The sequence below is a fragment of the Notechis scutatus genome, chromosome 4, assembly GCF_049901735.1.
Source record: "Notechis scutatus isolate UNSWTSFEM ecotype Mainland chromosome 4, rNotScu1.2, whole genome shotgun sequence".
NCBI lineage: Eukaryota > Metazoa > Chordata > Lepidosauria > Squamata > Elapidae > Notechis > Notechis scutatus.
Window position 1 is genome coordinate 2,092,976 of NC_142012.1, and position 16,768 is coordinate 2,109,743.

Here is a 16,768-nt window from a genome sequence, read left to right on the forward strand (position 1 = left end):
TAGAATAGAATAGAATAGAATAGAATATTGGAATAGAGAATAGAATAGAGAATAGAATAAATATTGGAATGTAGAATAGAATAGAATAGAGTGGAGTGGAGTGGAACAGAATAGGAATAGAGTGGAATCTAGCGGAGCGGAACGAAACAGAACAGAATAGAATAACAAGAGTTGGAAGGGACCCTGGAGGTCTTCTAGTCCAACCCTCTGCCTAGGCAGGAAACCCTACACCACTTCAGACAAAATGGTCATCCAACATCTTTTTAAAAACTTCCAGCGTTGGAGCATTTCCAACCTCTGGAGACAAGTTGTTCCCCTGATTAATTGAAATTAATTCATTCAAAGCGCGGCTCCCTTACTTTGCTGGCGTTTGCCTCCTCAGAAAAGTACCAAAACGGCAACCGAAGTGGGCCGGACTTTTGCCACCATGTTTTCGGACATCACCTTCCGACAGAAACTCCTGGAAACCAAGACGGAGGAAGAATTCAAAGAGGCTTTAGTCCACCAGCGTCACTTGCTGATGGTGGTCAACCAGAGGCCCTCGGCAGTGACCGGCGACCACAAGGCTCATGGTTCCAAACCGCTGAAGGTACGGGAGGACGGGCGTGGCCGTCGCCTGGTTTCAGGTCCTTGGAATACGACCGTGTCTCTCTTAGAAGAGTTGCTGCTTGCAGGTCTCGTCCTAAGTTCAAGGAAGTGTAATGACGGGTGGTCCTTGACTTACGGCCACCGTTGAGGCCAGAGTTTCCATGGCTAAGCAAGAGAGTCACGTTTTGTGACCTCCCTCGCTAGAGTTGTTAAGCGCAGCGCCACGGTTGTGAACTTAGCCCCGTGGTTGTAAGTGAATCGGGCTTCCCCGTGGCTGGTCAGAAGGTCGCAGAAGGGGGATCGTGTGATTTTGCCCCCCCTCCCAGGGACGCTGCGACCGTCGTAAATCTGAGTCAGAGGCCAAGGGTCCGTGCTTTGACCCAATGCCCCTGGGATGGCTGCAACGGTCGTAAGTGTGAAACATCGGCGATACGTCACTTTTTTTATTTCTTAGTGGGGTTGTGGGTTCTCACGCTCACCAAATGAATGGTGGTAAGTCAAGGATTACCTGTACGTAGTTTTAATTTTTATGCTCCGCTACGTAACCTCACCTGGAGGAGGAGGTTGGTTGAAAGTTGAGGGATAAAGACCCTCAAAGACGGACAGGGGAGCAGCCGGCCAGCAAACAACAGAAAGCGAAATTCATTTTGGGGGGATCCTTGGTGCTTTTCTGAGCTGGGTGGTTTTCTTGCAGACGTTTCATTATCAAACTAGGTAACGTCATCAGTGCTAGAAGAGAGTGGAGTTTGAGAGGGGGGAGGGGGAGGGAGGGGGAGGGAGGGAGGGAGGGAGGAAGGAAGGAAGGAAGGAAGGAGGAGAAGACTATGGGGTCCTTGGTGCTCTTTGAGCTTGGTGGTTTTCTTGCGGACGTTTCATTACCAAAATAGGTAACGTCATCAGTGCTAGAAGAGAGTGGAGTTTGAGAGGGGGGAGGGAGGGAGGGAGGAAGGAAGGAAGGAAGGAGGAAGACTATGGGGTCCTTGGTGCTCTTTGAGCTTGGTGGTTTTCTTGCGGACGTTTCATTACCAAAATAGGTAACGTCATCAGTGCTAGAAGAGAGTGGAGTTTGAGAGGGGGAGGAGGGAGGGAGGAGGAAGGAAGGAAGGAGGAAGACTATGGGGTCCTTGGTGCTCTCTGAGCTTGGTGGTTTTCTTGCAGGACGTTTCATTACCAAAATAGGTAACGTCATCAGTGCTAGAAGAGAGTGGAGTTTGAGAGGGGGGAGGGAGGGAGGGAGGGAGGGAGGAGGAAAGAAGGAAGGAAGGAAGGAAGGAAGGAAGGAAGGAAGGAAGGAAGGAAGGAAGGAGGAAGACTATAGGGTCCTTGGTGCTCTCTGAGCTTGGTGGTTTTCTTGGGACGTTTCATTACCCAGCTATGTAACATTATCAGTGCTAGCCAAGTGATGTTTCTGATTACTGTGCTGTTACTACATCAGTAGGATGTTACTTTGTTGGGTGATGAAATAACCTGCAAGACAACCACCAAAGTCAGGCCCCACAGTCCTCCTGCTCCTCCTCCTCATCTTCCAATCCACACACCTCACACTCTTCTAGCACTGAGGATGTTACCTAGTTTGGTAATGAAACCCTTGCAAGAACGTCATCAAGCTCAGAGAACACCAAACACCTCACAGTCCTCCTCCTCCTCCTCCTCCTCCTCCTCCTCCTCCTCCTCCTCCTCCTCCTCCTCCTCCTCCTCCTCCTCCTCCTCCTCCTCCTCCTCCTCCTCCTCCTCCTCCTCCTCCTCCTCTCTTCAAATCCTTCTCCCTTCTAGCACTAATGCCGTTATCCAGCTGGGTAATGAAACATCTTTAAGAATACCACCAAGCTCGAGAGAATACCAAAGACCACCACCATCTCCCCCTCCTCCTCCTTCCCTTCTTCCTCCTCTCCACAAATCCTTCTCCCTTCTAGCACTGATGATGTTCCCTAGTTGGGTCATGAAACGTCTGCAAGAAAACCACCCAGCTCAAAGAACACCAAGGATTCCACAGTCGTCGTCCTCCTCCTCCTCCTCAACTTCACTCCCTTCTAACACTGACAAAATGACCTAGCTGGGTCATGAAACATCTGCAAGAACCACCACCGAACTCAACCCCCGACCTTCAAAGACCTTTTTCTCAAATCAACTTTGCCTGAGTTTTGGCGGTGGTTTCGATGGCTTTGCGGTGCAAATGCCAGGCCCACTTGGGCCTCTTCGCGGTGCCTCTCGAGCACCCCGGGTGCCATTTTGGAAGGGCCCCGTTTCCCCCCCCCTCCCTCCCTCCTTCCTTTTAAAAGTTCCTCCCAGCGTACAGGGTGCCCGCTCCTCCTTTCTTTGAACGCAGCCCGGCCGCGGATTTTGTCCCGCCTGGCTGGCGAAAGGCCGGCGTGGCCCTCGGACTTTTTTTCTTCTCCCTCCCAACAATAGAGTGGGGTTTTTTTTTGGCGGGGGTGTGTGTGTGTGACCCGAAAATAATAAACATTTCCTTCCTTCCCTCAGCTGCACGAGTTCTGCAATGTCGGCAAAGGGATTTTTGATGACATCGCACGGAGGTTCCCAGTCTACGCTCTGGATTTCACCGACGGTAGGCGAGCCGTTGTTTACGGGGAGGGGAGGGGTGTTGGAGGGGGGGGCCAAGAGAGCCACGTTTCTCCCGTGTCCTGTTTTCCGGCGGCGCCTGACAATTCGGCCTCGTTGTTGAAAGGGAAATGGAGCGCTGGGGCAGCGGCGGGGTTGATTCCCACTGTCTCCAGCCAGAAGGGATGCCGCCCCGCCGCCTCGACCACATCCCAGGGTCATCCAGGTGCGCCAAGAGGTTTACATGCAGGAGCAACACGCGGCGTGGTTATTCCCCTGCCCATTCGCAGAGTCACCTTTTAAATAGAGTTTGACGGGGGTCCTCGGTGCTCCCTGATCTCGGTTTGAGGGGGGGGTTGTTGTTTTTTTGCAGACGTTTCATTGCTAAACTAGGTAGCATTTCTTTAGGGGCAGTAAATACCTGCACCAAACCCCCCTTGCCTTCTAGCACTGATGCTCTTACCTGGCTTGGTAATGAAACGTCTGCAAGAATACTACCAAGCTCAGAGAGCACCAGGGATCCCACAGTTCTCCTCCTCCTCCTCCTTTTCCTCCTCTTCCTCCTCCTCCTCTTCCTCCTTCTCTTCCTCCTTCTCCTCCTCCTCTTCCTCTTCATCCTTGTCCTCTTCCTCCTTCTCTTCCTCCTCCTCTTCCTCCTCCTCCTTCCCCCTCCTCTCTGCAAACTCCATCATCTTATAGCATTGATGCTATTACATAGTTTGGTAATGAAACGTCTGCAAGAATACTACCAAGCTCAGAGAGCACCAGGGACCCCACAGTTCTTCTCCTCCTCCTCCTCCTCCTCCTCCTCCTCCTCCTCCTCCTCCTCCTCCTCCTCCCCTCCCCTCCTCCTCCTCCTTCTCCTCCTTCCTCCTCCTCCTCCTCCTCCTCCTCCTCCTCCTCCTCCTCCTCCTCTCTGCAATCTTCATCCCCTTCTAGTATCTTTTTTTTAATTTTAAAAATCTTTATTAAACATATTTTCACAATTAAAAACACATTTCCACTCATTACAGCATGTTCATAACAGTGTTCACTCGCATTGACACATTTCTAGACGTATAGGTTATTACTAAGTATTATTACAGTTATTTCTACATTCAGTTTAAGGCATATATTCACATATTTATTTACATAGTTATGCATCCCCTTGATGCTGTTACATAGTTTGGTAATGAAACGCCTGCAAGAAAACTACCAAGCTCAGGGAGCACCAAGGACCTCACAGTTCTCCTCCTGCTCCTCCTCCTCCCCCTCCTCCCCCTCCTCCTTTCCATGTATTTCCCTCTCTTCTAGAACTGATGATGTTCCCTAGTTGGGTCATGAAACGTCTGCAATAAAACCACCAAGCTCAGAGAGCACCAAGGACCCCACAATCATTTTCCTCCTCCTCCTCCTCCTCCTCTCTGCAAACTTCATCCCCTTTAGTATTTTTTTTAAATTTTAAAAATCTTTATTAAACAATTTATTTTCACAATTAAAAACACATTTCCACTCATTACAGCGTGTTCATAACAGTGTTCACTCACATTGGCACATTTCTGGACGTATAGGTTATTACTATTACAGTTATTTCTACATTCAATTTAAGGCATATATTCACATATTTATTTGCATAATTATTTACATAGTTATAAATCCCCTTGTAGTATTGATGCTGTTACATAGTTTGCTAATGAAACGCCAGCAAGAAAACTACCAAGCTCAGAGAGCACCAAGGACCCCACAGTTGTCCTCCTCCTCCTCCTCCTCCTCCTCCTCCTCCTCCTCCTCCTCCTCCTCCTCCTCCTCCTCCTCCTCCTCCTTCCTCAAGACAAGAGTCTTGACTCCCTCCTCTTTGGGGCAGCCCTTCAAGCATCTAAAGCTGTCTCTCATGTCCTCTTGGTCTTTCTCTTTGTTAAGCTAGACATACAGAATTCCCTTAACTGTACATCATTCATCCTTCTCAGAAATGCACAGCTGCCATTCCTAATACAGGTAATTCCCGACTTAACCACCTTTCTTTAGCGATGGTTCAAAGTTACAACGGCACTGGAAAAAAGTGACTTATGGCCGTTTTTCACACTTACGACCATCCCTCCCATGTTTTAAAGTCAGGCGCTTGGCAAGCGACTCGCATTTATGACGGTTTTAGTGTCCCAGGGTCACTTTTGAGACCTTCCGACAAGCAAAACCAATGGGGAAGCCGGATTCACTTAACGAACGCGTCACTAATTGAACAGCTGCAGGGATTCACTTAACAACTGCGGCAAGGAAAGTCGTAAAATGGGGCAGAACTCACTTCACAATGGTCACGCTTAGCAAGGGGAAAATGTGGGACCCAGTTGCATGTCGTTCTTAGGGATGCATAGCTACCTTCCCATTATAGGAGAGAAAATGAAAGAGTATTTCATTTATTATTGTTATTTTTGTCTGCTTGAACTTAAAATAGCTCCACTCCTTCCTTCCGCGTTGCCCCATTTTTAATTTCATTGGTGACAATGGAGCGTGAAGGAATGTTGAAGAACCAGCATTTTGAAATATAATAAGGGCAACTAGGGCTGTGAAGGGTCTTTCTGCAAGGTTTGCATGCTATTTGGAGACTCAGATGAAATATAACAAAAAATTTCTCCTTGGGCTTTGCTATAAAAGGTCTGGATAAGGAAGGATTTACTGCCCAGAATAGAACACCTTATTTCATCAGCTTCATTCTGATGCTTCAGTTGATAAATCTTACCTGTCCGTAACTATTGATCCTAATAGTTGGGGGTGGGGTGAAAGTTTTAACTCAGCAATATAAAAGGATGGGAGGGAGGGATGAAGGAATACAAGGGAAGGAGGGGAGAACGGATGGAAGGATGGATGGATGGATGGATGGATGGATGGATGGATGGATAGATGGAAGAGGGAGGGAGGGAAGGAAGAAGAAAGGGAAGGAGGAAGGGAGGAAAAGAACAAAAGGGGAGCTAAGGATGCAAGAGGAAGAAAGAATAAAGAAGAGGAAAAGAAAAGGAAAAGAAAGAAAAAGGGGAGGGAGGGAGGAGAAGAAATAAGGAAGGAAGGAAGGAAAAGGAGGATGGGCAGTTGGAAAAGGGAGAGGGAATGAGGGAAGGAAGAATAAAGTGGGAAGCAAGAGGAAAAGAATGAAAGGAACTAAGCAAGCAAGTGGAAGAATGGAAGAATAAAGAAGAGAGGAAGGAAAAGAAAGAAAGGAAAGAAAGAAAGAAGGAAGGAAGGGAAGGAGGGAGGGAGGGAGGAAAATAATGAGAGGATGGATGGAAAAAAGGGGGAGTGGGAAGGAAGAGTAAAGAGGGAATAAATGAAAGGGGAACTAAGGAAGGAAGATAAAGGAAGAAAAAATAAAGGGAGGGAGGAAAAGAAAGAAAGGGAAGGGAAGAAATAAAGAGGGGAAGGTAAAGGAAAGGAAGGAAGGCCCATATCTAATAATCTCAATGGCCCTCACGCTGTTGTGACTACAGTTCCCAGAATCCCCTAGGCCCACACCTGGTGCATTTCTACGGTTTTTAACCCGCTCTCTGGCCTTTGTTTTAGGCATCATCGGCACCAACAAAGCGATAGGGAAATACATCACCACCATGATCTTCCTCTACTTCGCCTGCCTCCTGCCCACCATCGCTTTCGGCTCCCTCAATGACGAAAACACCGAGGGGGTCATCGGTGAGTTGGCCTTGCCTTCGTGACTTTCAGGATTCCCGGCGGGGTGGAGGGAACCTTCTGGGCATTGGGGGGAAAATCCCTTTGTCAACATGTCCTGCGCAGAAGGGGAAAAAAATAATCCCTCTCTGTTCTGACCCAAATCTCGTTCCAAGGAAACAAACACCAAACGGAGGTAACAGCAAAACCTTGTCATGATTCTTTACGAATTCCGTTCCTTCCCGGTTAAAAGGCTGTTTCAAATTAACTGTTTCTGATAAGAATGAGCCTTGCCAAGGTGGTGCAAGGCTGCCAAGAACACCAGATAAAGTTGCCAAGGAATATTTCAAACACAAAGAGTCTCCAAACACAAACCAAGATATTCCGGACGTCCACAAGGCTCGAGTGCAAAAACATCTTTGCTTCCTGCAAAGAACTCCGGTTTCTCAGCTGGCTTTTATCTCTTGAGGGAGGGGTCATTGCTTTGCAGCCTTATTCCTCAGTCGCCCGTGCTGCTGCAGCTGCTCTTTCTTTCGAGCAGCCCTGCACGCATGCGCACTCAGCACAGGCTCCTTGGGGGCCTCTTCCTCACTGCTGCCAGCCTCCACGATCTCCGAAGGCAGCACTCCACTCCCTGATGGTCCTGGCCCCATCCCTGCATCACACGCAGGCCCCTCATCCGAGTCCTCACTCTCCGAGACCTCAGCCGTCCGCACCTGCTGCCGGTGAACCACAACACTCTAGCAGAAAAGTACAGGCAGTCCTCAACTTAACGACCGCAATTGCCTTCCAAATTTCTGTTGCTAAGCGAGAAATCTGGTTTAAGTCAGTTTTGCGAACCCTCCTCAATCGAATTGGCACACTGGGAACATCTGTACTGTCAACTCATAAAATAGGTCTCTGGTCTTTTTAGAGTTGCCAACAGAAAGGGAGGGGGGAGCAGTGCGGCAGCTTGCAAACTGAAAGTGCATTCCATAAATGTTTTCAAAGATAGGAAGTAGATGACTGAAGTTTCTGCCGCGCAAATACCTAACTGGAGAGCATGACTCGGGACTATGGAGGTGTCCCATTGGAGAATATGAATTATGACACACCCAGGAGGTACAGGGGGGAGAACCAGGGTCAAGGGTGACAATGAATGATGTGCCTCAGAGTCAGCTACATCCAGGCAGTGCCGGACATTTAACATCCAATAAATCCTTTTGAAGTTTTGGAAGTTTTGGCTCGAGACTCAGGATTTAATTGGGGGTAAGTGCCGGAATCCTGACATGTATATTTGAATTATTTGCAGAATTTACTTTGTACAGGTTAAGTCTTGGATTTAACGACAGCTCGTTTTAGTGACCGTTCGAAGTTACAACGGCATTGAAAAGAGTGGCTTGTGACCATTTTTCCACACTTAACGACCGTTGTAGCAGCATCCCCGCACGGTTAATGTGATTTACCTCCAGAATGCTTGAAAACCAACTCACATTTATGACGGTTGCAGCGTCCCGGAGTTGTGTGAATCCGACCCTTGTTTGTTTGTTTTTTTGAGACTTTTTGACAAGCCAAGTTGACGGGGGAAGCCCGACTCACTTAACAACCCTGTGACTGACTTAACAACTGCAGGGATTCCCTTCACAACCGAGGCAAGAAAAGTCGTAAAATGGGGCAAAACGGTCACTTCACAAATGTCTTCACTTAGCGATGTAAATTTTGGGCTGCATTGCGGGTCGTATGTATGTTGAGGACTCCCCGCCTTTAAAAACCCGATAAAATGTTGGAGTGCAGCGATGAACAGCAAAAAAATAAAATAAAACCCCTTTGCAAGGAAGGACGGCTTTTAAAAATGGTCGTTTTAGCTAGAGACGGCTCTAAAAATAAATAAAAGGCCGTAGCAAGGATTTATTTTTTTAAAAAAAAATTAAAAACAGTCTTCTGTCCAAAGGAAAACACAAGCCTTTGTTGGAACCAGACCAAGATCTCTTAGCTTTATTTTTCTGCTTTTGTCTACTGGGGCCCAAAGTCCAGGAAATTCCATTTTTTTCCCTGATTTTGAAGGTTATATAAAAGATAAGAACAGCCGATCTTGCTGAGCTGCAGGGACAGAGTTGTGCTAAGGCACACAAAAAAAATGTCAGGATTCCGGCAGTTACTCCAATTAAATCATGAGCCTTGAGCCACACTCCCAAAACTAAAAAAAAAAAAGATTTATTTGAAGGTAAAATTCTGGCATTTACCTGGGTGTAGTCAACTCTGAGATACATAATTCACTGTCACCCTTGATCCTGCTTTTCCCTCCACCTCTCTGGGTGTACCATCCAATGAAAAATGTCCATAACCAAGAGTCATCAATTAGATTAATTCGATTTTTGCTTGGCAGAAGCTTCAGTCATCTAATCCGTGTTTGAAGAAAATAGGAACGGAATGTACTTTCGATCCCACAGTGCCGCCTGCCCTTTGAATCTCCCCCTTCTTTCTGTTGTCAACTATAAAACATGTATACAAAATGTTTTATGAGTTGACACACACACACACACACACACACACACAAATACACATAGACACCTCCCTGAAAACCTAAAGGAGTCTCAGACTATGGCTTCAACCTTGTTTATTCCTAGAGGCTCCTCTTAACAATATTTTCGACGAAATTAAATTTGGCAGAGCAAGGAACAAAACGTTTCTGTTCTCTGTCCTCTCTTAACCAGACTGGATAGGTTTCAGAAACCATCATCCCCAGCAGGGTGGTGTTCCTCTCCAAATAGCAATATCCTTTGCCTTTCTTGTGGTGTGTGAGGATACAAACAGTGCTCGATTTACGACCGCAGTTGACTCCAAACTTTCCGGTTGTTAAAGTGAGTTTTGCCTCTTTACAACCTTTCTTGCCAGCGTCGTTCAAGAGAATCCCCGCAGTTGTTAAGTGGATCGTGCGGCCATTAAGCGAATCTGGCTCCCCCCCCCATTGATTTGGCTTGCCGGAAGGTTACAAATGAACCCCGGGATGCTGCGACTGATTAAGTACATGCCAGTTGCCAAGCGCCTGAATTTTGATCATGTGATCACGGAGATGCTGCAATGGTCATATGTGTGAAAAACATTCATGGGTCAGGTTTTTCTTGCCTCCGTGGCCTCAGGGAAACCACCTGGTCAAAGCAGTAAGACAGCAAGGGGGATCCAGGCATAGCTGATCATCGGAACAGCTGATTGTTGGGAGGAAAAAGAAAAAAGAGAGAAAGAAATACTGGTTCGGCCGAACCGGTAGCTGTTTTTTTTACTACCGGTTTGGCCGAATGGTAGCATTTTTGACTACCGGTTCGCGCAAACCGGGCTGAACGTAGAATACCACCACTGATTTACAACCATTCATTCCGTGACTGCTCAAAATTAACAACGGCCCTGATCGAAGGGACGTAACAGCCGTCTTTCACACTTAATGACTGTTGCGGCATGTTGACCCCGTGGTCAAGAGCTCCAAATTCAGACACTTGGCAACTGACTCGTATTTGTGACGGGTGCAGCGTCCCGGGATCGCCTTTTGCGACCTTCCCAACAAGCAGAGTCCAAGGGGGGGGAAGCCAGATTCCCTTAACAACCGTGGCGAGAAAAGTCGCAGGGGCGAAACTCACTTTAACAACGGCCGCTGGGCGACAGAAACGTATTCAGAGTTTTACAGCGATAATTCAGCGCCAGAAAAATAAACACCGATGGCTGATGCTTCATTGAACCTCTTTATAAACACAATAAGTAGATTTTACAAACCAGTTGTAGATTTCTCCAACATGGAGCAAACGCAGACAGAGGTAGACATGTTACAAGTTCAGAGCTCCATCGAGCAACTCAGGAGCTCCGAAACAGACCTCAGTTTCACTTGAGTTCAGCAGGCAAGCAGAGGAGAGAAGCCGTTTCATCTTCAATAGACAGACTCAGAGCTCAACATAGCTGCAAAGTTGCAGAGCTTAATATAGAGCCTTCTAGTTTCAGTTTCCAAACAGTCCTCATTGGCTGACTTAGTTGCTACGCCTATTCATTGCTTGACCTTGTTACCATGCTCTATTCCAGTTCATGAATAGACTCTGACAAAACACGGGGTCAATCGTAGTCATAGGTTGAGGACTACCTCAAGTGGAGAAGATTCCTGCGCGTAGCCCTTTAGCAATAAAGCGGTTGAATTGGACTTTTGAACCTGGACTTGGTTTTTCCTGCCTGACGATGCTGCGGTTTAAAGCAGGTTGACTCCAGCTGATTCTGAATTGTTTTCCCCCCCTCCGGTGTTGTCTTTTGATTTCCAGACGTGCAAAAGTCGATCGTGGGCCAGTGCATCGGCGGCCTGGTTTACGCGCTCTTTGCCGGCCAGCCGCTTGTGGTGCTTTTAACCACAGCTCCTTTGGCTCTGTATATCAATGGTGAGTTCATCCTTTCTCGGTTTTCTGTACTTTATTTTATTTATTTTTTTACTCTATTTATTTTGATTTGTCAATCGCTTACAAGATAATAGGAATGAGTATAAATGTGATGACCCAAAGGGGCGTGGCACTAAAGCAACACAGTCAAATAAGCAAGAAGAATCCCTTTTTTTATCTCCAACTTTGCCCCCAGTGTCCTGGTTACCTTCTGGGCTGGAGAAAAACTCTCCCAGGAACAGTTTTTGACTGTAGAAAATTCAGTCTGAAAACAAAGTACATACAAGCTGTAACTAAAAATCCACACAAACCGCGCTGCAGTGATTCACTTGACAAGGCAGGAGAAGGAATTGCAGACTTGAAAGGCCAGCAAACCACACACAGTTGGGAAGACGCCAGGAACCCAGATAAGCCTCCACAATACCAGATAATTCACAATTTGCTCCCAACAGTTTGCTGTGTGCAGCTTCCCTTTTTAAACCCTATGTTCCCAGCTGCAGCTAATGAAGGGAATCAGGGCCCTTTCCTCCCCCGTAAGCCACGCAACCCACGTTGCTCCCTTCTCCATTCTTCCCTGCGTGCTCTAGGATGAAGAGGGGGTGGGCCTGGATCTTCCTCTGAACCCCCTCTCCCTTGCTCGACCTCTCCCCTGCTCTGTCGAGCTGGACTTTGCCCTTCCCCACTTTCTTCCACAGCCACTGGAGCCACACTCCTGCTCCCTGTCGGCTACTCGGCCTCCCCCTCCAAATCAGATTCCAACAGGGGCCTGAGTATAAACGTGAGTAAGAATACAGGAAACAGATACGAATAAATGGGGACAGTAGGACAGAGACGGTAGGCAAGATGGCGCGCTTATGCTGGAAACTCACCTTCTCCTGGTGATTGGCCCAAAGTCACCCTGCCGGCTTTCAGGTGCAAGGTGGAACTAGAACTCACCATCTCCTGGTTATAGACCCAAAGCCACTCCATTGACATTCATGGCTGAAGTAGGATTAGAACTCACGGTGTCCTGGTAATCGGCCCCAAATCACCCAGCTGGCTTGCAAGTCTAAGGCAGGACTAGAATTCACGGTCTCCTGGTTTCCAACTTAGTACTTTTATCAGTAGATCAAACTGGCTCTCTTGCTTCCTTGCTTCCAGTGATCAAAGGAATCTGTGATGATTACAACTTGGACTTCCGTGCGTTTTATGCGTGGGTTGGACTCTGGAATAGTTTCTTCCTTGTATTGTACTCCCTCTTCAACTTCAGTCTTTTAATGAAGCTCTTTAAAAGGTAAGGAATAATCTTCTTCTTCTTCTTCTTCTTCTTCTTCTTCTTCTTCTTCTTCTTCTTCTTCTTCTTCTTCTTCTTCTTCTTCTTCTTCTTTCTTCTTCTTCTTCTTCTTCTTCTTCTTCTCTTCTTCTCCTTCTCCTTCTCCTTCTCCTTCTCTCTTCTCCTTCCTCCTCTTCCTCCTCCTCCTCTTCTTCTTCTCCCTCCTTTCTCCTTCCTCCTCCTCTTCTTTCTCCTCCTCCTCCTCTTCCTCTTCCTCCACCCCATCCTCCTCTTCCTCCCACACGACCCTACGCATGCGCATGCAATCCACACCAACCCCGCCGCCCCCTTACTTGCACTGCGTCTCACAGCTGATTTTCGGCCTCCCAGAGGCTTGAGGAAGGCTTCTGCAAGCTTTGCAGGCCAAAAACTAGGCCCGTTTTGTCACTTCTAGTATTTTCAGAAAAACAGGAAGTGACAAAACGGGCCTAGTTTTCGGCCTGCCGAAGCCTTCTTCAAGCCTTTGGGAGGCCGAAAAAGGCCTCAAACCAGCCGAAAATCAGCTGTGAGTCGCGCACATGCCCAGTGAGGTACGTTTGCCTGCAGCTTGCCACAGGTTCACCATCATGGCTATACAGTCTGTTTTGCCTGAACAGGGGGTTGGACTAGAAGACCTCGAAGGCCCCTCCAACTTTATTCTGTTTTGTTTTGTTCTGTTTATTCTATTTTCTCTTCTCTTCTTTCTCTTCCGTTTCTCTTCAATTTTTTCTTTTCTTTTCTTTTCCATTCCATTCTATTTTTTTTTTCTATCCTATCCTATCCTGTTTTCTATTTTATTCTATTCTCTACTCTATTCTTCCATCTGCAGTGATTCACTTAACGGCTGTGACAAGAAAGGTATCGAAAGATGCTCCTAGAGAGAGACGTGATGTCATTTCTGGCCTTTTGGTTGACGCTCTTCTCCTGTTGTGTGTGTGTGTGTGTGTGTGTCTTTTTGTAGGTCCACAGAAGAAATCATTGCACTTTTTATTTCCATCACATTCGTGCTCGATGCCCTGAAAGGAATCACAAAAGGTAAATCTGGTGGGAAAAAAATATCTCACCTGGCTACTTCATTAATTCTTCTTCACGCAAAGCAGGCCTTTCTTTCTGCAGAAAACAATGTTTCCCATGCTTAGATATGAGACTTTTTACACAGGGAGCAGCAAATTTTGCTTTCAGGTTAGTCTTAATTCCCCCCAAAAGATGCATTGACAGGTAGTCCTCAACTTACAAGCTCATTTAGTGACCATCCAAAGTTACAACGGCATTGAAAAAAGTGACTTACGACCCTTTTTTACACCTATGAGAGGCTTGACAAGTTGCAATGTCCCAGGATTTGAGGCCACTTGAGGGTTTATCTGTGCCCTAAATGAGGTCACATAAACCTCCAAGTGGCCTCCACGACTCTCAGAGAGAGCGCTAACGATCAGATGTCCACAAGGAATAATAAATCCTTCCACCATTAACTCAGAAGCGAGGAAGCTTCTTGGATGAGAAGCGAAACCTCTTCAATGGGGAAAAAAAAACAAAGCCCAGTTGCCTTTTGAAAAAGCACCTTTGAGGCAACAACGATCTGAATGGCGGAGAATCTCCGTAGATGTTAAATTTAACACGGGGTCATTAAAAAAAGGGGGGGGAGAAATGGGGTGCTTCAGGTGAGGGAGGCCTAGCGCAGGCATATCTACTCTTTGAGCCTCCCTGTTCTGACCAAGGCTTCCTGAGACAGTAACAATCACATGCTGTTCCCAAAAACCTGGTTTTTATGTCAACGGCTGTGAATTATATGTGAATTATATGCATTCACAGCCCGTAATCCTTTGGGATAAGTCTGATAAGCACCCACCTTTATCTCCCTTGAAATGCTGCCAACAACTAAATTGCCAGTTTGCTGTACAAGACCAAACGGAGCACAAAGTCCATACAGAACTTCAGAGTTTGAATCGACCAGAACAAACAAAGTTGCTTCCTGCAAAGGCTCCTGTCCCTTTGTTCTTCCTTTATGTCTTGCGGGAGGGGCCAATCATCTCCCAGATTTACTCCCGAGTCGCCCCTTTTGTCTTAACTGTTCTTGGCTTCTGGCAGCTCTACGCACACGCGCACTGGGAACAGGCTCCCGCTATTCCTCTGCCTTGCTGCTGTCAGATTCTGGAGGCTCTGGAGTCAGCCTATAACTCCCAGATGGCCCTGGCCCCATCTCTGGGTCGGACGCAGGACCCTCGTCCGAGTCCTCCCCAGACTCCCGGACTGGCCCATTTTCCTCCCCACTGTCCGCCTCTGCTGCCATCTCCGTCGGCCGCTGGGGTACCACAACACTCCCACAACACTCCCAAGGCCTCTCACAAACACTCCTATGTGTTACCCCATAGATTTCTGTCCCTTGTTTTCACCCAGTCCTGAGGTCTGCTTCTCCCCCATTTTAGAGACTTTCCTGGAGACCCCTAACCCCCCGTCACTCCGCAACTTTTCTTTCTTTTGCAAAATTAGACAGGCTGCCCCTCATTTTTGGCATGGGGGGGAAGGGCTGCAGATGTGAGGTTGCCAGCTGTCTGCACTGAGCTCAGCTTTTCATGACGAAAGAAAACCCGTTTTTTTGATTTTGGCTCCGAGTGGAGAACCAGAGGTTGCCACATTGTTGTAATTTCCTCCATCAAAGGCGAGCCATGTAAATAATCATTTCCCTTTTTTTTCTTTTTCTTTTCCTCTCCCCAACCTCTCTCTCTTTCTCTCTGTCTCTCTCTGTCTCTGTCTCCATCTCTGTCTCTCTCTCTGTCTCTCTGTCTCTGTCTCTCTCACTCTGTGTGTCTCTGTCTCTCTCTCTCTCTCTCTGTGTGTGTGTGTCTGTCTCTCTCTCTCTCTCTCTCTCTCTGTCTCTCTCTCTGTGTGTGTGTCTCTCTGTCTCTCTCTGTCTTTCTCTCTCTGTCTCTCTGTCTCTGTCTCTCTCTCTGTGTGTGTCTCTCTGTCTCTCTGTCTCTGTCTCTCTCTCTCTCTCTCTCTCTCTCTCTCTCTGTCTCTCTCTCTCTCTCTCTCTCTCTCTCTCTCTCTCTCTCTCTCTGTCTCTCTCTCTCTCTCTGTCTCTGTCTCTCTCTCTCTCTCTCTCTCTCTCTCTCTCTCTCTGTCTCTGTCTCTGTCTCTCTCTCTCTCTTTCTCTCTTTCTCTCTCTCTCTCTCTCTCTCTCTCTCTCTCTCTCTCTCTGTCTCTCTCTGTCTCTCTCTCTCTCTCTCTCTCTGTCTCTCTCTCTCTGTCTCTGTCTCTCTCTCTCTCTCTCTCTCTCTCTCTCTCTCTCTCTCTCTCTCTCTCTCTCTCTCTCTCTCTCTGTCTCTCTGTCTCTCTCTCTCTCTCTCTCTCTCTCTCTCTCTCTCTCTCTGTCTCTCTCTCTCTCTCTCTCTCTCTCTCTCTCTCTCTCTCTCTCTCTCTCTCTCTGTCTCTCTCCCTCCCTCTCTGTCCCCCCTCTGTCCCCTTCTCTCTCTCTCTCTCTGTTACTCTCTGTCTCTCTCTTTGTCTCTGTCTCTCTCTCTCTCTTTGTCTCTCTCTGTCTCTCTCTGTCTCTCTCTCTGTCTCTCACCCTCTCTTGGCCCTGCCGTCCCGGGAAACAATTTTAAACCCTTCGCTCTCATTTCATCTCCAAAACCTTTTTTCAAAGCCACCCCCCCCCCCGGTGGCTTGGGAAGCGCCCCCCGTCTGTCCGTCCGTCCGTCCGTCCGTCCGGTTTCCTTCTGAAAGGAAGCTTAGCGGAATATTTCTTTTCATGCCTCGCGCTCTCGTGCCCCACCACCAGCAGGAAAGGGGTGGGCGGGTGTGTTTTGTGTTTTAAAAATCACATTGCAAGGGGGGGGGAAGAGGGGGGCGGGGAGGTCAAGGGGAAGAACAGGGGGGGGGTCTGCAAGGTTGCTGTTTTCTTTTTCGACCGGGGTGGTGGTGGCCGTGATGCAACACTACCTGTTTGATCTTGACTTTTGCTCTCGGGCAGGAAACACACAACGGGGCGAGCAGCCGGTTTCGAAGCAAACAAGAGACAGCGAATGGGATTAGAAGGACCTTAAATAACTCCCTTGCCACACTGATAAAGACACACACACACACACACAGACAAAAGGATGTGTAGTTTTGTTAGCCTGTTGCAAGCCGCTGACCCATAGCACGTCCTGGAATGTTGCTGCAAATTGTGACGTTCTCAATCTTTGGGAAGGGAAAGATGAAAGGTAGCGTTTTGTATACAGACTAACAGAGGGGGATGGGACCTTAGAGGTCATCTAGTCCAACCCCTCCCCCCTGCTCAGGTAGGGGGAACCCTATGCCATTACAAACTATTGTC

General features: G+C 47.7%; 1 protein-coding gene across 2 annotated transcripts in view; it reads left to right on the forward strand.

Moving 5' to 3' along the window:
• The window catches only part of SLC4A11 (solute carrier family 4 member 11), a 135,380-nt gene that overhangs the window by 96,002 nt on the left and 22,610 nt on the right, over window positions 1-16,768 (forward strand). For both annotated transcript variants that reach the window (XM_087962658.1, XM_087962659.1), the window contains 6 exons: window positions 383-589; window positions 3,070-3,154; window positions 6,676-6,801; window positions 11,052-11,165; window positions 12,303-12,435; window positions 13,415-13,488. In XM_087962658.1, the coding sequence (XP_087818784.1) occupies window positions 383-589; window positions 3,070-3,154; window positions 6,676-6,801; window positions 11,052-11,165; window positions 12,303-12,435; window positions 13,415-13,488 (739 nt within the window). The remainder of the gene's footprint in view (window positions 1-382; window positions 590-3,069; window positions 3,155-6,675; window positions 6,802-11,051; window positions 11,166-12,302; window positions 12,436-13,414; window positions 13,489-16,768) is intronic.